Source organism: Corylus avellana, chromosome ca1 (genome assembly GCF_901000735.1).
Source record: "Corylus avellana chromosome ca1, CavTom2PMs-1.0".
In the NCBI taxonomy this organism is placed as follows: Eukaryota; Viridiplantae; Streptophyta; class Magnoliopsida; order Fagales; family Betulaceae; genus Corylus; species Corylus avellana.
The window spans coordinates 8,767,138-8,790,902 of record NC_081541.1 but is presented as its reverse complement, the minus strand read 5'-3'; the positions used below and the strand labels follow the sequence as shown (position 1 = coordinate 8,790,902).

At 37.1% G+C, this 23,765-nt stretch overlaps 3 protein-coding genes and 1 long non-coding RNA gene across 4 annotated transcripts; 2 read left to right on the top strand and 2 right to left on the bottom strand.

Annotated features, from left to right (window-relative positions):
• Nucleotides 1–941: 941 nt before the first annotated feature.
• LOC132182248 (protein GFS12) lies at nt 942–9,037 on the bottom strand. The gene is made up of 16 exons (XM_059595438.1): nt 8,661–9,037; nt 8,497–8,585; nt 5,740–7,830; nt 5,180–5,507; nt 4,882–5,097; nt 4,635–4,707; nt 4,338–4,543; nt 4,185–4,247; nt 3,747–3,955; nt 3,519–3,630; nt 2,904–3,425; nt 2,407–2,717; nt 2,063–2,306; nt 1,917–1,990; nt 1,490–1,625; nt 942–1,162 (listed from the first exon to the last, which is right to left on the bottom strand). The coding sequence occupies exons 1-16, from the start codon at nt 8,790–8,792 to the stop codon at nt 1,013–1,015; spliced, it is 4,956 nt and encodes a 1,651-aa protein (XP_059451421.1). The 5' UTR covers nt 8,793–9,037; the 3' UTR covers nt 942–1,012.
• Nucleotides 9,038–9,809: 772 nt separating this feature from the next.
• Nucleotides 9,810–10,994, top strand: LOC132175771 (uncharacterized). Its single transcript, XR_009439460.1, has 3 exons — nt 9,810–9,889; nt 10,728–10,810; nt 10,950–10,994. It is a non-coding gene; the product is annotated as an uncharacterized LOC132175771 (long non-coding RNA).
• Nucleotides 10,995–13,064: 2,070 nt separating this feature from the next.
• Nucleotides 13,065–15,513, bottom strand: LOC132190373 (autophagy-related protein 8i-like). The gene is made up of 5 exons (XM_059605350.1): nt 15,300–15,513; nt 15,133–15,188; nt 14,114–14,166; nt 13,473–13,591; nt 13,065–13,369 (listed from the first exon to the last, which is right to left on the bottom strand). Exons 1-5 carry the CDS (start codon nt 15,337–15,339, stop codon nt 13,281–13,283), a joined length of 357 nt encoding a protein of 118 aa, XP_059461333.1. The 5' UTR covers nt 15,340–15,513; the 3' UTR covers nt 13,065–13,280.
• Nucleotides 15,514–19,676: 4,163 nt separating this feature from the next.
• LOC132186702 (S-adenosylmethionine synthase 2) lies at nt 19,677–21,910 on the top strand. The gene is made up of 2 exons (XM_059600723.1): nt 19,677–19,869; nt 20,432–21,910. Exon 2 carries the CDS (start codon nt 20,442–20,444, stop codon nt 21,621–21,623), a length of 1,182 nt encoding a protein of 393 aa, XP_059456706.1. The 5' UTR covers nt 19,677–19,869; nt 20,432–20,441; the 3' UTR covers nt 21,624–21,910.
• The last annotated feature ends 1,855 nt before the right edge of the window (nt 21,911–23,765 follow it).

Below are 23,765 nucleotides of genomic sequence, written 5' to 3'. Positions count from 1 at the left end.
ACAAAAAAATAACCATCCTACTTGTGTGAGTAGTTCAGCCACTCCTTGTTGTAGGCATGTAGCATATAGGTAATTTGGCCACCTCCAAAAAGCAACAAGGAGATTTTGGAGGGTGGCAAGGGGATTGATTCAGCCGATCCTTCATTTTTTTAATAAAATAATTTTTTTTAAAAAAAAATTAGGAGCATTTTAAGAAGTTTTAAGTAAAAAAAAAATGCAGCATTTTTCATCTATTTTAATGCTTCTAGCCAATGGAGAAGGTAGGCCTGCGAGATTAATCAAACAAAAATCTGTACATTTTCCTTTAATTGAGCAAGAATCATTTGAGGAATCACATGAGTTTAGTTAAATACAAATTTCACACAGACAGCATCAAATATGGTCTTTGAAGCAACTCCACACCCCACCCTTCGTACAGTTATATATATGTGTGCTTATGTCACAAACGTATTGTTTTGTTTGGTTTTGGATTTAATTATTTATCGATAAAGCCTCAAATTAATGTTGACTTGAACTTGGTTTGATTTAAAAATAATCAAACTTTTTGTCCTTTTAATTAATTGAGTCCAAGTTGTTTATGAATATTGGCTTCAATCATTTAATCACGATCAAACTTCTATGTGGGCATTAGAACCGCAAGCTTTTTCAGCATTGTTGGTAGGGGCGGAACCACCCCAGCCCCCCAAGCTATAGGGTGGTCCCAAATTTTTTATTTTTAAATATACCTTTAAAATTTAATTTTTGCCCCCAGAATTTTTATTTTTTATTTTTTTTATTTAATTTTACCCCTCAAACTAAACATTCTAGTTCCGCCCTTGGCTCACCCCTGGCTCACCCAGGAAAAAACTGAAGGAGAGGAGAAATAACATACAAAGTATATATATATATATATATATATATATATATATATATTACAATTTGAAGCCACCATTCTGGTGAAATTAGGTAAAGGAGCCATTATCATATATGAAGACATTTTCTTGTTATTCTTCTTGGTATCATCAACATGTATCTAACAACATATTCTCAGATAACCATCTTCAGTTCCAACAAGAAACAATCGTGAGAAGGGTAGAATACTTATACTCGATAACACTGACAAGTTTTTTGCTCCATGATCCGCCATGTAGAGTTTCTGAGGTATCACCCGAGGGTGCCCATCCTGCCACATGACAATCACAAAGATACATTAAAAATATACACACGGATTGATCCAAGAGTTAATATAAGTCTGCCACATCAACATTGTTGTATAAAAACACCTATTCCAGAAATGTTCAGTGTTCTCAATAAAACACGAAGATTTAAGAAATGTGTCAAAAGCAGAAGTGGTAAGAAATTGGTAATTGATAAACCTTGTCCAAAGGCAATAGAGGGCCAACTAGCCTATTGCACATCTGACATGCAAAAAGCATACATATAATTGTCATGCTAATTATATGCAAAAGTAAACATTTTAACAACTGAGAATATACAGCTGTTTACATACTTCGTCAGCAGCTTTAGATAAAGAGGTAAGCCCAATCCTATTTTTGGAAATCGTAATAACATCTTGGCCCCACAAAGAGAAGCCAGACACACCATCTGTATGACCTTTGAAAGTACTACACTGTGGTGGCCAATTCCTGCAAGGAAAAATCAGAGGCAATTGGGTTAGAAAGAGCTTTAGAATGTGTTAGAAGAGTTGTTGGGATTTTGTTATGTGGGTATTTTAGTCAGTTTAGTTTACATGGGTGTTTTGGTCTCTTGGTATATTTTTGAAACATATACAAGAAAATGTCTAAGGTAGGTTATGTATGTTTTTATGAGCCTCCTTTTCTCCATATTTTCTCATGCAATCCGCTTGACAGAACCCACAAAGTTTGGAAAGTAATCAAGGAACAAGTCATTATAAAATTGGGAAGCTTTGCAATTACCTTCTCAAGTCCCAGATTCGTAAAGTCCGGTCATGAGAGCTTGAAACAAGTAAGTGATCCTCTGGTGCAGCCAGCTGCATGTAATAAGGTTAATGAAACTCCAATTCAGACTACTATGGGTTTTTACTCTAGCAAATTACGCATACCTTTGTTATATATCCATCATGAGCTCGCCAAGAGGAAAAAACATTTCCACTCCTCAAGTCAAATAACTTACAGTGACCACTACTTAGACCGGCTGCAACCCAAGATGGTGAAGCAGAAGTTCCATCTGCTCGTATTGTGTCAGACCCACAGGAGCATATGGCGGAAACAAGAGAAGGAAAACCAGAGTCAACAGATTCTCCCCTCCACAGATGAAGCTTTCGACCCTGAGCAATATCAATGAACCTGTATGACATAAGGAAAGGTCAAAGCCTGAAATACATTGCAACATTTTCTTATCTCACATATGATTGAAACACAATCTGGTCATAAAGTATGTATTCACCTGAGAGAACCATTTCCAGTGCCAACTACAAGCATTTCAACGAATTCTAATTGATGCATACAAGTATACAAGCTCCCATCAAAGGTGCTGGTCAATATCCCACTTGATAGAGTATTGGAGTGTAGCATATTGGCCTGGTCAGCATTAATCTTTGAAACAGGAGACAAAGGGCTTCCGAGATGCGTGGAATCCACCGAGGGTTCAGAAAATACTGATATTAGTTTCCCAGTACGGCTATTCCAAACATGTATGGTTCCGTCACAAGATGCTATCCTTCCACTAGACGACAAGATGCAAATATCATTCACAACCTAGAAGTTGCAAAGCAATTAGAGACATATGGTAACCCAAACCATTATCCCAAGAAACATAATAAAGCTTAGGTCTGACAAATGATTCAGAACCTGAAAGTAAAAGATACAACCAACAATGTGATTGCTGTGAAATGTATAGCACAGAACGCTTCCCTTAAAGCAAAACACACAGAAGAAACAAACCTCTTCATGACCATAATAGCCAGATACACAATTAATTCTCGTCAGGTCCCATTTCTGAATAGTTCCTTTGAATCCTGGGCCAGTTCCTGCAGTGAAAACTGTACACTCATCTCGGCAAACAGCCAAAGATCTTAATGCCCCATGATGCGCACGGACTGAGTATATAACAGATGCTCTGATCTTCCATGGAAGTTCATCTTTTAGACCCCCAACACGCCCAAGAAAATCAGGCCCATCCCAGCTACAAGCTGGACTAGGAAACCAAAACCATGGCTCACGCTTAACAAGTTTTGACATTGATGCATCCATTTCAACCGGACTCTTATGAACATCATTAATCCTTCTCTGAGGAATCAAGTTTTTGGTACCTCTAACTCCTTGTGATTGTGGAATTGACCATCCAACCCCATTAAGTAACAGCTTTGCGGGATTGTATTCGGATGTTGAGCCCTTGCAGAATATGGGCCTCTTAGTGATTATATTTTCTGAACCACCTCGAGGTGATTCTCCTGTATATTCCCACTGAATCATGACAGGTTCAGAAATATGTGACACAAATGTTTGTATGAACAAAATCATATCAAAACCACATTTACAATCATGAAGCTACCATACCTTCCAATTATGACAACGTAGAAGATATTGCTCAATAAGCAACCACGTCGCACAACTCTGTCGAAGTTTCTCTATCCCAAGAAGAGACGCAAAAGAAGGATACAGAATCAACCTGCAAATTTTTTAGAAAATTCAATATATACTAATGGGGGACAAGAATTTTGGTTGAAAATTGAAATTTTAACGCGAACTAGGCTTTTAATCGGGTAAAATGTAATCAGCACTCACACGAGGTCTATACGGCTTTCAATTTGAACCTCCCCATCAATTTTTGGTTTAGAAACCTTTAAGCTTCTGACAGGAGAAGCAGACCCTTCAGCGATTTCCTGTGAGAAAGCAAGCTCATCAAATAGCTCTTTAAGTTGTGGCAGAACATGCAATGCTGTCAAGTCGGGTCCAATCTGCTGACAAACCGCCATGAGAGTAGTAGCAGCAACCTGGCCAAAAACGCATATTGCATTATTAAACATCTTAAAACTAATTAGCTGGCATGAGAGACTCATAAAAGGGCAGAGGCAGAATTGTTTATAACGCAACAACAAAGTCAACTCACAAAAAATCATAACTCTATGTCATATCAGGACAAGAAACAACATAAGATCCTATAAACCTATTAAAGCATGAGTGACTGCACCCGAGCAAAACAAGAAGAGAAATTTAAAGCACCTGAAGCACCGCAAATTCCAAAGTCTTCTGCACAAGAACCATAACAAGAAGGCAACTTTGATCCTGCATAATCATAAGAGAGGCACTATTGATAACTCTCAATACAATGTCCAAATAGTCCAATAAAACAAAAATGAGAGTAAAATCCCGTACGCCAATTAGCTCCTTTACGACCACCTCCCTTGGCAAGTATGCAACCAGGCCAGGTAATGTCATTAGACAATCAATAAGAGCTAAAGCACTCCAGCTCTGAACAGGCTCAGGCTTCTTCACATATGAGACTTCAATGCAGGTATGGACAACATGTTTTAGCAATGGTAGCAATTGTTTGACAATAAACACTTCCCCTAAAAGACCACCTGAAAATTCAAAATATAGATGTGGCTTAAAGGCTGAACATGCCAATTCCAGAAAAGACATCAAAACCACAATCCAATGAACCAAGAATACCAATTCTAACCAGGGCATCAATTCCATCAGTACAGAGACCTTTCCCGAAGCAGTGAATTAGAGGCAAGATAGTCTGGTTCAACAACTAGAAATTAGTAAGCTACAACTGCAATGAAAATTACTCGTATTACAGTGTGTGGAGTTTGTGTTTGTGGAGACTGTGTTGCATCTCTGTATACAAGCAGATAGATTAGATATAGATCAACAAACTCAAACGCCTACTGGAGAACTTTAGGATCAGTGTAACCTGATGAATTGTAACAGGTACTCCAAGCTCTTCACTAGACCCAATCAGCAGCACAGAAGCAGCAGCGGCTGAACTCTTATGAGGAGCAACATGCAAGTTTGATATGACCAAAGGATGTATTGTTTCAAGATATGCTTGTTTACCAACCCGATTCCATATCTCTCGCACAAATGAATCTTGGAGAATAGAAACCTTCAAATGAGAATAACCTGTAGTCTGAAATTAATATCTCAATGAGTTGTAAGTCAAAGAAGAAAGTCCATATAGAAACATTTAAAAAGCAAAGTTCAAAACTAGCCTGTAAAATCTTCTGAATAGCAGGCAAGACCAGTGCTTTCACTGCTTTTGGGGTCAAGCATTTTATGAATTCTTTCAGCAGTATAAAAGCCCATTCGGCTTCAGTATCTGACAAAGGGGTCACTACTATTGGTAAGCAGTACGGAGCACACATTTCAGCTGTAAATGCTCCCATTGTCTTGAGAGCTCCTTGCTTTGCGAAACCCGCAGCATAACGAAGACGAGAGACATCTTTAGCAAGAAGTTGAAGGGGAGAAAGAAACAAGTATGATGACTTAACCATTGTGGGAAAATAAGGCGAATCTAAAAGACTTTTAGCAGATGGCCTCCTGATGAATAAAAAAATGAATTAAACTTCAGTTATACAGAAAAGTGTGCAGCCCCACAAACACGAAGAAGAAACATAAGAACCTCCCCCCCACCCAACCAAGAAAAGGGGAACAGAAAAAGAAAAAAAAAATTGTCTCGGGAAGCACTCTAGTATCATAATCCGTGTATATTTCTATCTTCAACAACATATCATATCATATTTAAAAAATAGAAAGAAAAAAAAATGGATACCTCATCCAATCCTTCTGAATGCATGCCTCAACAAGTACTTTAGTGTGAGGAGGAAGTTCCTGCATCAATCCAGGCAATATGCCACTCTCCAAGTAAATGCCCAAAGAAGTTGAATCAAAAAGTGGCTTCCTTAAATAAAGCTCTGCTAAAACACAACCCACAGAAAATATGTCCTTTGCAGCATCTTCAGAGGAAATCCTCGAACAAAATGACCTCTGCCTCCAAAGTAGTAATTCTTGATATCCCATGGAACCTTCACCCTCCACCTCAATATGCTCAAGAAGATAATTCAGATCAATATTGAAGGGCACTCCATCATTTCTGACAGTATCAGGGAGTGAAACTATACTGCTTTTGAAACTTTCACCTGGTGGCTCCTCTGCAAGAGAGACATCCTTCCTGAAATATTTTGGATGGCAGCCATAAAGAGCACTCAAATGCCTAGCATGTTCAGAAAAGGCAGATGCTTCTTCTAATTCTTTTAAATAAGCAGTTTCAAAGAGGAAACGTTTCTCACTCTCTACTTCATTTGCTTGGCATTGATGCTTAGTTGATCCATTGGCGCTATCACATGTTCTCCTGATACCGTTGCAACGCATAGGGTGAGGTCTAGTAAAGAGCTGGCGGCGTCCCACTGACCTTGGCATTGTGGGCTCTGAAGAAGACAGCATAACATTTTTGGCATCAACAGATGCCTGACCTGACATTTTGTACCCGAAGGTGATATCAATCCAATGATGGATTTGGCGTGAGACTCGGTCGCTTTCTAAAGCATTGCGATGTAATTTAATAAACTCCTCAGGACTATCTGCCCATGAAGGTACGGCCAAATCAGTCATACCAGCATGCAGAGAACTGAAAATTTGGGGATCACAGTAAAACTCAGGAATACACTCATCAGGGGTCCATTGGTAGAGTCTTTGCATGGTAGAAGGATACTCATTAGGTTCATAGACTGAACGAACAGCCGTACGCAAAACACTCAAAGGTAACCTTCTTGCTTTGTAACTGCACACAGCCAATTCTGAAAGGCATTCATCTGATACATGGTGAGGGATTTCAGATGTTGAATAGGTGAAGTCCAACTGTTCATCCCCTTTTGCCAACCGCCATTTGCTCTTGCTTAAATCCCTCCACTCTGCATCAGAATTTTCATCAGGTTTTGTGCTAAAATCTATCACCCATGGCATTACCGTATGAAATGTGTGGTCACCCCACCTTCTCCCAGCTAATCTATTTAAAATGAGCAGGTACTCAAAATTACTCATCTCTCCCCTCCACCACAGATTAAAATCAGAATGCCAGTCTATAGAAGGGGAAAGCTTCAAATCAGCGTAAAGACCTTGAGATGGACAACCCTCTATGTAGCAACCTATCTTCACAGGGGTGGTATCAGTGCATTCATTTTGTCTAGTACTTAAATTAAATCCTAACCAAGGCTTATCACAAATGCACAGCCAAGACCAGCATAACTCGGTCAACATTATACTGGATGGGCATATATCACCATGGGCAAACCCTAAACCATGCATGTAAGCCAGGGCCGAGAGAATCTGATATATTAAAAACTTTATATGCCACTCAGACTTTAAAGCATTCGGGCTATAATGGAGAATGTTTTCCAAGGTGTACGGTGCTTTTGGAAGTACCAAAGTAGTATAGCTAGATGTCTTGAGGATTGCAAGAACAGGAGCTATATTTGGATGCCTCAGGGAACCAGGGAAGGTATGCTCATGAAATGACGGTATCCCAATTAAACCAAGAAAATTTATGCTATCTCGTGCTGAAGCTTTCCCTTCAATCAAGAGACTAAGCGAGCACAATATGTGATCTTCCAGAGACCCAGACAGGTAGTTGGCAACAATTTCTTCAAAAGTTGAGTAGGAAAAAATCCCAACATGAGCAATCGGGGCCAAAGCAGTGATTGTCCTCAAGCAAGAGAACCTACCAGAATGGTTACAGGTAGAAGTCTCTTGGGAATTCTTTTTGCCACCACTTAACAAATCTGATGAAGTAGCTTTGTCACAAGGATTATTATCAATCCCACAATTACTACTACTTTCTTCAAGATTTTCCTCTATGTATTCATTACTGCAAAGAACAAAAAAAAAAGTCCACATTATTGACTCGATACGGTTAGTTACGCTCCCTAGGAACATACTTTTTTTTTTAATAAGTAAATCACCATTAACCAAGAAGACGGGAATGCTCCAGTACACGAGAAGTATAATAGAGGTAAGAGTTCAAAAGATCAAATAGTTCTACAAAAGAAGTGGAACGAACACGCCCAATGCAGACATCCAATCATACGACACTCTCCAGAATAAAGATTTTATCGAGATCAAGGTAAGTTCAACCCCTTAAAAAGTCCAACTATTCCTTTCTCGCCAAATTATCTACACATAAGGCTGAGATGGAAAAGCCATCAATTTCTACCACTCTCAGAATGACCATATTTTCCCTGTGAACAAGGGGACAAATCTACTACAATCTTTGGCATTACCCATCGAACTCTCTTTGAGCATACTACTGTTAATGCTGCTAAGTCTACTTTCCTATATACATATTTATTTCCTTTTTTATTTTTCTTTTCTCTCGCTGCTTCAGCCAAACTGTTCTGCTATACAGACTAGCATAAACAATTAAACTCACAAATTTAGTAGTTCACATTACAGAACAGAGGCCAAGCAAAATTAGGTAAAGCTAAATGTAAAAGAATTATAGAATTGGATAGCGTATAGGATGAGATGGCCGTACACATATTTGGTCAAGCAATTCTGGTGATGAGAGGGAGTATACACTATTATGAACTGAGAAGCTGAGCCCTCCACACCTGGATTAGACATCTGCACCCAAATTCCGTTACACAGAGTGCCATTGAAACATACAGAGAGAGAGAGAGAGAGAGAGAGAGGAGAGACCTGAAAGACGGCAGAGGAGCCGAGGGGGAGAGCGGAGTCGGAGTCGGAGAGTCCATAGGAGAAAACGAGTCGGTCGGAGAAATCGGAATTGATTCGGCCTTGGAGGCACTCGAAGCACATTTTTGCTTCCATTTTTTCTTCCAATGAGATACGATCATTCAATTTCCTTCCATTTCTTTTCTTGCTTTCTCACTGAATGGAATGGTTGAATCTGACAGTCTCGCCGCTTTGATCGATAGGTAGATGAAATCCCGGAGGAACCGGAAATGTTTTTCTTCGCTCTGGAAATTGTAACGGCGGCGTTTTGGGTGAGATGCCGTGGTCCGAAAGCATATTTCCAGCTACTGCTATACTCCGAGGGCGGTTGGTGACCCAGTTTGTGTGATATATCGGTAATATATCCCAGCCAATTGTTTGGAGTACTTAATTCATGTCTCATGAATTGTCCATATTGAATTGGTGCGAGTAATAAAGGTGCTCCTGGGTGCTAAGTCTCACATTAATTTTTTATTAAGTGAGATATGGCTTTATAAGTAATTATAAGGGTTCCAATTGCAACTTGACTAATCATTTTGAAGTAATAGTAGAGATGTGATTAGTATTTTTTGTTGAGTTATTACAAATGGTATAAGACAACCTAATAATATCATATGATGCTTAGGCCTTGCATGGTGTGGGCCTTGACGAGGACATCAAGGATTTGGGTGAAGGAGATTATGACACTCCTAAAAAGTTAGTCCAATATTAGGAAAATATTAATTGCCCACATTGAATGGGTAAATTATAAAGATGCTTATGTGTGTTAAGTTTCATATTCATTTCTTAATAGGTGAGACTGTGCTTTATAAGTAATTATAAAGAACTCTAATTGCAACTTGACTAGTATTTTTGGAATATTAACATGTTTGTGGCTAGTGATTTTGTTGGGTCATTACACCTAGTTTTGGAGATTTTGATTTTCTTGTAGTATTGTCTTTTGAACAGGGTGCATATGATTGTCAATATAATGCATAATTTGGAATTGAATTTGGGGGAAAAGGAAATTTTGTATTGATTTTGTGAAAACTAATCATTGTTGACTATATGAATTTTTTTTTTTTTTTTTTTTTTTGGGTCATAATGGGCCGACATTTGCCAACTGGGAATGGATCAGCGGAAAGTGAATGTACTTACTAGAGAGTACTGTGATGACATCAAGAGGAAGAGCAAGCCCATTATTTTGTCACACCGTTGTTAGGGAATTAGGCCTCTCCAGGATCTTGGGATCCAATCTGTCAAGAAAAACAACAATACTCGAGTATGGTAAATAGTATTTTATCAAAGATAAAATTCAATACATTTCCAAGTAAGATTGGAGGAGTCACACCGGTCTTACTTAAAATTCAATATTTCCTAGACAGAATTTACACGTATATTTTGATTAATACTATGAATATGCACAATCACACACAAGACAATAAATTTATACGTGGTTCAGCCAATACTGCCTACATCCACTGAATTGCAAAGATTTCACTACTTTGGAAGAAAATAACATGGAGATTTTACAAGAGATATTTCCGAGAGAGATTGCACACAACTTTTCTATATTGTGATTTACAATTCTTATATGCCTAACACTAGACTTATCTCTATACTCTTTTCTCTCAACCTTTCCTTTTTTTCTCTCTCTATTCTTTTCTTGTCTTCGCTTTTGAAACATTGAAGCTTATGCTCCTTATATGGGTGTAGAAGGGTTGGTGAGAAACATGAAAGTCCATGGTTGGTGCAACAACCATGCACTATTCCTTTGACGGCTTGGTTGGTGCAACAACCATGCACTATTCCTTTGACGGCTTGGTTGGTGCAACAACCATACACTATTCCTTTGACGTCTTGGTTGTGCAACAACTATTCATTTGACGTCTTCTAAAAAATACTACCATTGTTTACTCATTTAGCTCCATTTTTTAACAACCGTATCTTCCTAATTTCTTAAACTATTTCTTTCTTTATTTTTCTATCCTACAATGTTTTGTGTGAATAGTTTTGTGGTGTTTATTAGTTTTGCTTAATGGTGATTTACAGATATGTTACCTGGTTTACAGCAAGGGCAGGAGAAGATGTCAAAAAGTGATCCATCGTCCTCCATTTTTATGGAAGATGATGAGGTAGGGTGATAGTAAAGTGGTGTATTAACTTGCGATTTATGTTGTTGCATTGCTTCTATCAGTTGCACATAAAATACAGGTATAATGAAAGTATCAAACGTGGGTTTTAACCTTACATTTATTTTCCTGAATGTCGTAGGCGGAAGTGAATTTGAAGGTAAAGAAAGCTTACTGTCCTCCAAAGATTGTAGGCGGAAGTGAATTTGAGGGTAAAGAAAGCTTATTCATTCGCATACAACCAGCGTTATGCGCAAGTTTTTTTGTATTATAATTTAATTTCAAAATCTTTTTGACCAAAGCGTCTCGGATGAAAACGAAAAATAAAGAAAAGAAAGGTGTAAGATGAAAATAGCATCTAGAACTTCAAGTGACAACTTTAGCGATTTACATCTATGAAAAATGAACCAAACCTAAACACATCTCCATGGTGCTTCCCATTACACCAAAAAAACAAAAAAAAAAAAACAATTAAATGATTTGATCAAGGATGACGTTGAACATCAAATAACAAAACTGATAAGGTCATAATGAACCTCTCATATTTCATCAGTAACCATAATTGATGTTTGATGTTCAACGTCATCCTTGATCAAATCATTAAATTGGTTTTTTTTTTTTTTTTTAATAAATGCAACCCGCAATCCGAGGTACCTGAGATTTTTAAAAAACGCAACCCGCCCTGCCTCGTGTGGGTAACTGAAAAACCAACCCGAATCTGTGTTTTTCTTAGGGAAAATGGGTGGGGAGAGGCAGGTTTTGCGGGTTGGGCGGGTATTTCCTCATCCCTAACAGCTCATATGACACACCTGTAGAATGGTGTACAATACTGATCTCCATATTTCTCACATTAGTAATAATGTTTATTTCCACAATTTTGGATCTAAATTCAAACTTGAAGATGTGTTTTGTTTTCCTCTAACTAATTAAGAAAAATATATTATCAATGGCTTAGTTTCTAATGACAACAATTTGCTCATTTCACATTTTTTTCATTGGGTTATTGTGAAGGTTTTTCTCACGGGGATCATAACTTGCATCAGAAAGAGCTCGGCTACAATAAATGTTCCTTTCACCAGCCTAGTTAAAAGCATTAATAGATTTGAGATATGGTGGCCAAAGTGAAGGAATAGGATCCTCTCTAATCCAAAATAAGCTAGAGAATATTTTGTTCATAGCTAAAATTTCTAACATAGCTAAAATTTCTAACACATATTCCACTAATAAAAAAATAATAATAAAATAATATTTAATATAAAAAAAGGGTGGCTGGTCACCCCATTTTGGCCAGCCACCCCATTTTAGTTAGGGGTGGCCAGGGGTGACAGGACGGCCATGGGGTGGTCCAGCCACTCCCAAGGGCTAAACGAAAAAAAAAAAAATTAATGAGTTGGCCCTTGGGGGTGGTCCGTTGGACCTGGAGGTGGCTTCGGTCACTCCTAAGGGCCAAAATAATAATAATAATAATAATAATGAGTTGTTGGGGGTAGCCACCCCCAAGGGCCATGGGTTGCCAGGGTTGGGTTCGACCACCCTATACCGGTCGGCTACCTTGAAGGGCCGTGGGGAATGGGGTGGTCCTGCCACCCCCTATAGCCAAGATAGGGTAGCCAACCACTTCTTATTTTTTTATTTTTTTTATTTTTATTTTTTAATCTTAAATAATATTTTATTATTATCTTTTATTAGTGGGACAGTTCCTAGGACTTGAGCTTATGGGTCTCTTTTTTTTAATTACCAAACAACTTTTTTTACTGTTATCTCACAAAAAAATTCAAATGTCTTTTCATATTTATATCACATCAATCGCTTCTTATTAATATCCAAATAAAAAACCGACGACAAAACTCTTTACCAAAAAACCAATGACAAAACTCTTTACCAACCATGCTCAATAGCTTCAGGTCCGATTGGTTTCACTTACGCTACATCACCCATATCGGTGTCTCAAGACCCGTTGATCCGATGTTTTAAAATCGGAAAGAGCAAAAATTACACTATCTATAAATGTGGCTAACTCTTTCATTGTATATGAGATTCATAGGTGATAAGTTTTATATTAATTTCTTATTAAATAAGACTGAACATTATAAGTAAATTTAGAAAACTTCATTTGTAACGTGGCTAATCTTTTTAAGGTAATTGAGCAGAAGTAACTCTCTTTGGGTGAACTATGAGTCGGGAATTGTGAGAATAAAATAAACATCAAGACATTATTGCATTACTTTGCTTTTCTACTTTCCCTAAAGACATTACAGAAGAAACTATATGGCACCATTTTAACTTTACATAACACATAATAAAATGCATGTTCTTTACAAGTCAGATTATTCTGTCAAGCCAAACAGGCCGCACGTTCATGGTTCAGAATAAGTGGACAACAAATACTCAACACTTAACTTTTCTGAGCCACAAATAGTTACAAGAATGAAGAATAGACATACAAATGTTTTTGAGGAATATATGGAACATGTTAGCCAAAGGTTTTCTCACTGCTGTAACACATATACAGAAACCCATCATCATCCTTGTAAGAGTCATAGATGGAATCCATAGGACTAGCTGTAGATGAAAGTCATTAACAAAATTGTGTTAGCAGGTTTCTAACACAGAGCAGAAGCTAACCCAACTTTAGCAAAAGAGTTAATGAAGAGGCTATATGTACCTGTTTGAGGTAAGGTGTTCTTTACAAAAACAAAAAGAGCTTTTCCAGGAGTCAAATGCAGCCTGCTACTTAATATGTGGATAAATTGGCCAACAGACATGTCCCGAGGAACCAGGTATCTAGAATGAATAAGGGTACACAAGGACAGATTAGTCACCTCCATATGAGAATATAAGAAAAAAAGGTTAAAATCTCTCAGTTTTTCTAGACATCGATTCACCAGCATTTGGAACTCATCATCTGCATTGATGCATTCTGATTTCATCAAAACAGTTAAAGGAGATTCATCTAGGAACAAAATTATGTTGTTTTACAGAGTAGCAAACAAAGAACATGAAGGCACAACTGGCAAAAGCAAAGCTCTCTATTTTTCCAGATGAAGTTATTCACATGAAGATGAGACTAATAATATAACTAAAAATGAAATAGCATTTACGCTACAACTATACCAAATCAGGAAATAAACTGAAGTCAGCAACTTGTTTACCAGTGGCATACCGATATTGCGAAAATGATTGCCAAGAAGTACTTAAATTTTTCGCGTATGAAAGCCACATGTATTTCATGGCATGTAAGTTTGCTTTTTAACAAAAGAAACTGTACTAAAGAATTGGAATATAATAATGACAGGTTGAGCCTACTTTTTCTTCTCCATTTCAGGCAGGTCTGTCCTTGAATATCTTTCGATGACCACCTGCAAGAAGAGCATATAGAAAAACCCTAATGAGCTGCAACAGCTAAAGAGCGGCTCCTAGATACGAGAGAAAGCCCTAATTACAATACATATGATATTTCAGCTTAAACAAAAGGGTGGCTGAACCATAGAGTCCTGCTTAATTTCAGAGATCTGCACATGTAATGAGAGGAAAAGCATAGACTAACAGAACCCTTAAAGCACAAAACCACAGTCAAGAATGACATAACCAAATCCAAACCAAAGAGTAGCTTTTGTGATTGAGTCATCATTTGTCCTCAGCTCGTAAAAAGGAATATGTGAAGTTTCAGATACTATTTTATTTAATCACACATCTATTTGGTAAAAATGACTTTCAAAGGGGGTCAACACAAACTAAAACTAAATGTCTTACTCAAGAAACTTTCATCTTTAGCAGTAAGACATCCCACATTACAATCACATTTGTTATAATTTTTGTTTTCTGTCTTCTGTTTTCTTCTCAAAACAAAAATATTAATAAACAACCCAAACCCCCCACCCCCCCCAAAAAAAAAAAAATACACATTATCAAACAGAGCCAATTTCTTTCTCATTAAGGTCTATCACAGATGATAGCACAAAGGGCACAAAATATCGATTGGTCAAGAATTTGTACATCCGGGTTTCTCTTAGTATCTTATTCATATGTCTACTAACCCATTAAATTCATGAAACACAAACTCAGAATCTATTGATAAATTATAACCCTGCAGAAGTACATCAAATAAACATAGATATAAACAAATCACAGCAAAACAAATAGTCAACTCATGGCAAATTTGTTAACATACATTTTACCCACGCTACAAAGATGTTCGACCTCAAAGTTATCAATTTCAAATCTCAGCTAACAACATTTTGAACACTATATAAAAGAACAATCAGAACAACAAAAACAACTCAAAAATAGCTCATACCCAAAGGCATAAGAGCCTGAATACTTACAGGGACTCGATCTGGGTATTTCATAATTATATTCTTTGCGTCTTCAAGGCGTTCCTCTGCATCATCAAACCAAAAAATAATATTAAAAAAAATAATAATAACAATAATATTTATAGAAGAATTTGAGGGAAAGAGGCAAGATTGTAGAGTTTAGAACAAGAACGAACCAAATGAGTATTGCTTCTTGAAAGACTGAATCTTTCCCATTGACTCTCTTTTTTTGCTTTGGGAGTTTGAATCAGAAACAGGAATTGAAATCTTGGGAAGTTTTTTTTTTTTTTTTTTAACTTTCGGCGAAAACGAAATGATTTGGAAAATGGGGGGCTTTGGAATTCCAGGGACAGCTGGAAATGTTGTATAGTTTGGGTAGGAAATGGTTATCTGTTGCTTTGTCGGTGAGGTTAGATGAGGCTATGGGCAACTATGGAAGTCAATGGAGCCTTTAGCGGTTAGTAATGACGTGGATATATATGGGCCGCCCAAATAGTTTTGGGCCTAGACATTTTAGTCGGTCACCGATAGGCTCTATATCTATTCACATTGACTGCTCGAGTGTAATTAGTTGGCGCGCTGGCGCGGCACCAATACTTGGAGGAGAATGAAAGGAATTAACGAAATAGGAAAATAAGATTTTTTTTTTGTCATTTTTTGTCGGTTGAAATAATGATAATTATCTCAAAATTTTAAGTTTATACGAATATGAATAGATAAATGTAATTATTTAATTTATATTCTAATACTCTCCTTCAAGTGTAGATTAAAACATTTTTGTAATAAGTAAGGCCCAACACCTTAATATTTAACTTAAATAGGGTTTTTTTTTTTTTTTGACATGTCCACGCAAGAGAGGAAATGAGGATTCGAACTATTAACCTCTGCTTTATGAAGTGTGATCTCCAGCCGATTAAACTATCTTTTAGAAACTTAAATAGAGTGAATTGTGAAATCGGAGTTCGAATTTATGACCTTTAGTTATGATGCCATACTATGAACAGAAGTAGTCTGTATTTTTGTGTACAGAAAATGGCCTATTGATAATTGAATGTATAGGAAATGCTAAGTACTGTTACATTTTTTTTAAATTTTTTTTATTACAACTCTTTTACAAATTCACGTAGTATTTACTAAAGCAACCACTAAAATGTAAATTATCATGTTACAGTCTATATGACACTTACTACATTTACAACCTAATATGACAATTCACACTGTACTTCACACATCCGCCATTAAAAAAAATAAAAAATAAAAAATTGAAAAACATAAGATGGACTCTTATAATTACTCTAAAAGTATTCCTTGGAACCTTTTTTAGTGTTCGATTAAAAAAAAAAGTACATATTAAAATTCAAATGGGAACCAAAATTATCATTTATTGCCAAGAAAATTAAGAATTATTACCACAGCATAATCGTTTAAAGATTTTTTTGTGGTCCATGTAACATGGTTTGATTAAATAAGCTAGTACATGAATGTAATAGAGGTGGGCATGATGTTGCTTGAATAAGCAAATGTGGTATGTCGTAATTGTGATCGTGGTCCTCCACCTCCTCTTTTGCCTTTGGGATGGGTGGCATGGCTCCATCGCTCAACAGATCATGTGCTTGTCAGGTTCAAGCTTCTCAACAAGAGTAACATGCTTCCATTAATCAATAGAATTTTCCAACTTGACAATCATTTCATAGCTGTGTGAAAAATTCCCAAGACTCACAGATTCATAAGGGTTATAAACTTTAGTAGCGGATTTTTGGACCACCATACCGGCAATAATAGACTATTTGTAAAAGAAAGAACATCGATGGTAAGGGTTTTTATTTTTTGGAGAAGGGAAATGTCTATCTGGTTTTGGGAATGTGTATTCTTTTTAGGAGAAATTTCACAAAACTCTCCATATTACGCCTAAAAGTTTAAAAACTTCCAATTAAGGGTATCAAACTTTCAATTTATTTTGATTATCTTGTTTCGTTAGGGCTTTGCGTTAAAAAAAATAAAAAATAAATGTCAAACATGGGTTTTTGAAAAGTTTGATAAAATTTAATGGAAAATCTTATCGAAATGGAGTAATTGAAAGTTTAATACTCTTAATTGATAATTTTTGAATTTCGGAAGAGTAATTTCAAAACACGTGAAAGTTTAAAAGGGTTTCTAAAGTTTTTCCTTATTTTCAATAAAAAGCACTAACGCTCCGTTAATTTTTCATGTAGATGCTGCTTTAGTAGCCCTATGATATTGGCTATTTGGTGGGTTTGAACGTGGGTTTTTTCTTGGTTTTTGACTGGGTTTTGGTGGCTTGGCAGCGTCAAGGTTGAAGAGGATATAACACCAAGTCACCAACTCAAGGACTCACCAAACCCATCCCTAGAGAAACAAGCAATGCTCAAGAGTCAATACCTACCTAGCCTGATTCTGAGCAACAAGTATGTGGTACTATTTGAATCTAAATTATTTAAGTCTTTATATTAAGATATTATTTTAATATAATCATAGTTGTCACTAGCACCGCTACTATTGTCTATCACTGCCACAACCACATTAATCTTCTTCTAATATGTTGCCGTCCAAAACCCCACTTGCGGATCAGAGTGATGAACTATCAATTTTATTGCACAATTATCAATACCAAAGTCCAAGAAAGCATACCATGGATGGTAGTGGTTCAATGACACAAAGAAGCTTTCAAGTGGTTAGGGTATATACTAAGGAGTGGGTTTAAAACTCCGCAATAGAGAATTCTCACATATGCTTAATTAGTATTAGTCACATTGAATTCCTATTGATGCTCTGGTGAGGTTGGGTTAGGCTACAGTTCAGTCAGAATAAAGAGAGCGCCTGCGATTTTCACTGTCTAAACTCCTCTTGTGCGACTCCCAATGGGTATACGTTACTATGGTCACGCTTGGATATAATAGCCACAATTGATCTCTTTATCTTACATTTTTGCAAAAAAAAAAAAAGAAGTTCAAGAAAGCATAAAATCAAATAATACAAAAATTTTGGTAATAAAGTGAAAAACTTTTGAATAAATTTTTAAAATTAAAACCATTTCGGAGGCTACCTAACTCCAAATGCATTAACCATAGAAGCCTTATGTCACAATCTATTCTTACTTCTGTACTCTAAAGATCCAATTTATAATGCCAATAAAACAAAGCGTCCACTTCCCATTACAATGGCTCTGAAACTTATGTCGTTTTTTTTTTTTTTTTTTTTACATAAATCATTTTCACGAAGGATCCGGCTTAATAACAGCGTGTATGATATAGTTGAATCAATAGTCAAGATTAAATTTTAAAGTTGACTTACTTTTAGAAACATTTAATAAGAAAGATAAAATGAAAATATATTTTGAGAAATTTAATCTTGACCGTTGATTAAGCTATATCATACATGCTGTTATTTTAATAACATCATATAAGCCAAATCCTTTTACGAATGAATCTCATATTCTTCAACCCATAACTCCGGAAGTTGTAGAATCTACTATGATTTAAATGATGAAAATGAAACTATGAGAATTTTGTTTTTCTATAATGAAACTATGAGAAGGTTTGTAACTGTTTAGACTCAAGAACAAAGGAAAAACTTTTCAAAACAATTGAACTAATGCCCCTCAATGTCTACAGAGGTTGTGGTAGGTAAGGCTTATATAGAGGTTGAAAAAACCCAAGGTTTTAGGTTAAAGTCTATTAAAATTAGTGACTGGAAAAACTTTTCAAAACAATTGAAATAATGCCTCTCAACGTCTACAGAGGTTGTGGTAGGTAAGGCTTATATAGAGGTTGAAAAAAACCAAGGTTTTAGATCGAAGTCTATTAAAATTAGTGTCTGGGTTTCATCGACTAAGGGCTCGTTCGGAATTATGCTTGAGAGACCTAAAAGTGATTTTAACACTTAGAATGTTTGTTTGAAGAAAAAAACGTTCGTTTGGTAAAAAAATTAAAAGCGTTTTTAAGAGTTCAAAAAGCCTAAAAATTATTAAACGCACTTTTGACAAAAGTTTAAAAATGAAGCTTTTGTCAAAAAGCGTATTTTTAACTTAAAAACTCTATTTTTCAAACGTAATCTTAAACATGCTTTATGCCATAAGTTTAGTCGACCGAACATTAGGGCTTCACAATTAAATTGTGATTTCACAACCTTGATCAGCTTCTTAAGTTTTAGTATTGAACATATCCGAGGGCCAACTTATATAGAAGTGAGCTGCTCTAATGTGTGACATGTGACTTAACACTCTTGACTATATTGATAAGTTATAACAATTAAAATTTAAAACAAGTTAATCAAGGCCTCATTAAATCTTTTATATTAAATTGGCATGTCAATATATTATTACAAGTTTCCATATTTAGTAATATTGCAATTTGGAATCATGCCGGGGCCGGTGGGGGTGATCAGTCAAGGTCAAAGGTGAGTGGTGGGTTTTACAGCCCTGACAGCTAAACTCCGTAAAACGCGTCCTCCTCAATCCTCAAAATCCTCAATTTTACGTACCGACACGTCCCCACCGACGGCTGAGATTAAACCAGTGAGGTGAAACTCAGACGTGTATGTAACAGTGAATGAATCTACCCCAAAATGCGCCGCTTGGGGGCTCCTCATTTCCCTATAAATTCGCACCTCTAAACCCAAGTTTGAATTCGTACCGCTTGGGAAGAAGAAGGCATTGGGTCTATTACACTCGAAGCAACCGCAAAATCAAGGGTTGAACACTCTCTCCCCCCATCTCTTCCTTCCGAGGTAGGCATTTGCCCATGTCTTTGATTCTTTTTCGTTGTGTTTTGGGTTAGTTTCTTTTTGTTTAATTTCCATTTCCGCTTTCTTTTCTTTTCTTTTGATTCAAACGCTGCCCAGATCTGCGTTTTACGAACCAAATCGGTTTCTTGATTTCTTTAATTTGTCACTTTTCTCCTAATGCGCACATTTAGGCTGCAGATCTGGGGGCAACTTGGGCATTGGGTGTTTTGAGGAACCCATGAATGAAACCGCCAATTTTGTGTGTTCAATATAATTTCTTGCATGTGTACGGAATTTTCTGTTATTTAAATTTAGTGGGTATTTTTAAGATTGTCCATGGCAAACTTAAATTAATTAAGGGGTTGTCGGTTGCTGTTCTAGCAGCGGAGGACATATCTGGCAGAAAGTGCTGGATCCGTGTACTGCATTCTAATAGATCTATCGTGGATTTCTCTTTGCAGAAGAGATTAATTAACACTATGAAGATTTTTTAGCGAGATTTTAATATTACAGGAAAATCCCATCTGAATTAATGGGCTTCTTTTAATCATAACTTTTTGTGCAGATTGAAAGAAATGGAGACCTTCCTATTTACCTCTGAATCAGTGAACGAGGGGCACCCAGACAAGCTCTGTGACCAGATCTCTGATGCGGTACTTGATGCTTGCCTAGCACAGGACGCTGAGAGCAAGGTGGCCTGTGAGACCTGCACCAAGACCAACATGGTCATGGTGTTCGGAGAGATCACAACCAAGGCCAATGTGGACTACGAGAAAATCGTGCGCGACACATGCAGAGCCATTGGGTTTGTTTCGGACGATGTCGGCCTGGACGCTGACAACTGCAAGGTCCTTGTCAACATTGAGCAGCAGAGCCCTGACATTGCTCAGGGCGTCCATGGTCACCTCACCAAGCGGCCTGAGGAGATTGGCGCTGGTGACCAGGGCCACATGTTTGGTTATGCAACAGACGAGACCCCTGAGTTGATGCCTTTGAGCCATGTGCTTGCAACCAAGCTCGGCGCTCGCCTCACTGAGGTCCGCAAGAATGGCACATGCCCGTGGCTTAGGCCAGATGGGAAAACCCAAGTCACTGTTGAGTATTACAATGACAATGGCGCAATGGTTCCTGTTCGTGTTCACACCGTGCTCATCTCTACTCAGCATGATGAGACCGTTACCAATGATGAGATTGCGGCTGATCTCAAAGAGCATGTGATCAAGCCTGTGGTTCCTGAGAAGTACCTTGACGAGAAGACCATCTTCCACCTTAACCCATCTGGTCGTTTTGTCATTGGTGGTCCTCATGGTGATGCTGGTCTCACCGGGCGGAAGATCATTATTGACACATATGGTGGATGGGGTGCTCATGGTGGTGGTGCATTTTCTGGCAAGGATCCGACAAAGGTGGATAGGAGTGGTGCTTACATTGTCAGGCAGGCTGCAAAGAGCATTGTGGCCAGTGGACTTGCCAGGAGGTGCATTGTGCAAGTCTCTTATGCCATTGGAGTTCCTGAGCCACTGTCGGTGTTTGTTGACACCTATGCTACCGGAAAGATTCCCGACAAAGAGATCCTCAAGATTGTGAAGGAGAGCTTTGATTTCAGGCCTGGTATGATCGCCATTAACCTTGATCTCAAGAGGGGTGGCAATGGCAGGTTCTTGAAGACCGCTGCTTATGGACATTTTGGCAGGGATGATTCTGACTTCACATGGGAGGTGGTGAAGCCCCTTAAGTGGGAGAAGGGCCAAGCTTAATTAAGGTCTTGTCATCCATATCCAAGATATAATTAACCTGCTTTGTTATTTGCTCCTGCTCTGAAAAGCAGGAGTTTGCCTTTTGGCTCTTCCTATGCATGTGTTCTTTTATTTTTATTATATTTCATGTGTTCTTTCGGAAGATAATGTAGTCTTTTTATGAGGGTTCATGGATATCATAAACGAATGAAAAGCTATTGTTGGAGTTGTATTGTAATGCTGCTGGCAGCTGGAAGGAGAATTAATATATGAAAGAGAATGGTTGGTTGGCAGCAGAGCTGCATCAATGTGAAGTTGCATAATTTGCAATGCTTTTTGACAATGTGCATGTGAGACAATTGCTTTCCTTATAATTGAGCTGTTTCTAGCATTGGACTTCTAATGTTTCCCCTTGTATTCACAACTCTTTGAGTCACATCTATGGTTGTTTTATCTGCCTCACTGAAATTGACAATGATCCAATCAAACGCTTCTGATGTGTTGCAAAGCTTCATAATCATTATCAATTGATCATGTTGCTTGGCTGGTAATGACAGGCCATAGTAGGATCATCTCCTGCCTTTCTGCTTCCTTTCTACTGTGCATGTGCTGATTTAGTGTGCTAGCTTGGAATCCTGATCCTGTTCCAGTTGTTGTTTGTTAAGAGACTGCATGCAGAATTGGCTCTCCTAAGAATTTTCGAGCGGGACGGGTTAGAAGTTCTTCCAATTCTCACATGCTTGTTTGCCATATTGTTACCAATCAAACCAGATTTAATGCTAGCTTTTGGTGATTTCCTGGGGGTCTGTAAGACTGTAACTCAAGTGTTTGCGAATTAAATGAAAGTATTTTCTTTTAATTTTTTTTTTTTTATTTTTTTTTTATTTTTTTTTTAAGTTTTTAATATTTTTAATTTTCTATTTCTTTTGATTTTTAATGAGGTTGAGGGCAACATATTTGTTTTTTAATGGTATTGACATGAATTTTAACCCCCTTTTTTTTTTAATTGTTGGCATGACCTTGCCAGTTCATTTAAAACGAAAGACCCATAAAAAATGTGTTGCACCTTAGGGCATTGCATGAGATATGAATCCAAATTTTTTTCATTTTCAAAATACCCTGCACTCTTTGAAGTACCTAACTAAGGATCCGCTTTTACTATTTTCATATATATATATATATATATATATATATATATATGAGGATATATATATATATGTGTGAGAGAGAGGAAAGAAAATGTTAGAACTTTAATTTTTTTAAGATGTAGGGAGTGAAGTAGTGCTCCCTACTAGTGGAAAGCACTGTTCATGCTTCTCAAATGGAGCCAAATGGAGAATAAAAACATGCATTCTAGCATCTTAATTCTTCAAACTAAAGATCCAAAATAAGGGGCCAAATGAGAATGCCATTAAGTTATATACAACTTTGAGCTTCATTTTGTGGTTGAGCTCAATATGAGTAAAAACATTCGACGACTGTGACAACCTATGGGGCATGTTTTTAAGCATGATAACACATTATAAATTATTTGCATAGATTATCATGAAAAACAAGATTAGAATGTGCAGCTCCATATGGTAGTAGGTAGGGGCAGAATCCACTTATCTTAAGGAGTTTGGAATTGGAGCCCACCTATCAAGTAGATAAGCTCTTGCTATTTTTGTGAGACTATTTGAATTGCATGTAATTGGATGTTCGAATTGTACTCAGTTCTTTACCCGATCTCTTTTTCTTTATAATAGTTTTTACCATGAAAAAAAATATTTTATTATTATTTTTTTGGTAGTGAAAAAGAAGCTTCTAATTGGTCAATCATTATTACCTAAGTGTATCCTCTTTCTGCCTTGTTATGGGATGTTGGCACTTGGAAATTAAGTTAGTGTGGCATATCATGAGACAAAGGTAAATGGTTTTTGGGTACATAATTGCTTCCAACACTACCAAAAGAAAGGGTGTGGATGGGAACTATCCCATATCCTGTAATATGAACAAAATCTGTGAGATTTTACTATCATCCCATTTGAGAATTCAAACCCATGAATCATCATCATACAATGTTGCAAGTGGAGAAACCTTCCTAAGCCACCATCTCCACATCTTTGTTTGACCCACCCACTCTTTCGATTGTTTTTCATCGAAGAATAAGCAGTTTTACAATTA

Bases quoted from the DNA above. Each gene is read 5' to 3' on its own strand.
- LOC132182248 (XM_059595438.1), bottom strand. From the start codon at position 8,792: ATGGAAGCAAAAATGTGCTTCGAGTGCCTCCAAGGCCGAATCAATTCC. The intron at 5,508-5,739 runs GTATCCATTTTT...TTTATTCATCAG, and splicing joins ATTCAGAAGGATTGGATGAG to GAGGCCATCTGCTAAAAGTC. The intron at 3,631-3,746 runs GTGAGTGCTGAT...AAAAATTTGCAG, and splicing joins GAAAGCCGTATAGACCTCGT to GTTGATTCTGTATCCTTCTT.
- LOC132190373 (XM_059605350.1), bottom strand. From the start codon at position 15,339: ATGGGAAAGATTCAGTCTTTCAAGAAGCAATACTCATTTG. The intron at 15,189-15,299 runs GTTCGTTCTTGT...TTGATGATGCAG, and splicing joins CAAGAAGCAATACTCATTTG to AGGAACGCCTTGAAGACGCA. The intron at 14,167-15,132 runs GTAAGTATTCAG...CTCTTCTTGCAG, and splicing joins AATACCCAGATCGAGTCCCT to GTGGTCATCGAAAGATATTC.
- LOC132186702 (XM_059600723.1), top strand. From the start codon at position 20,442: ATGGAGACCTTCCTATTTACCTCTGAATCAGTGAACGAGGGGCACCCA.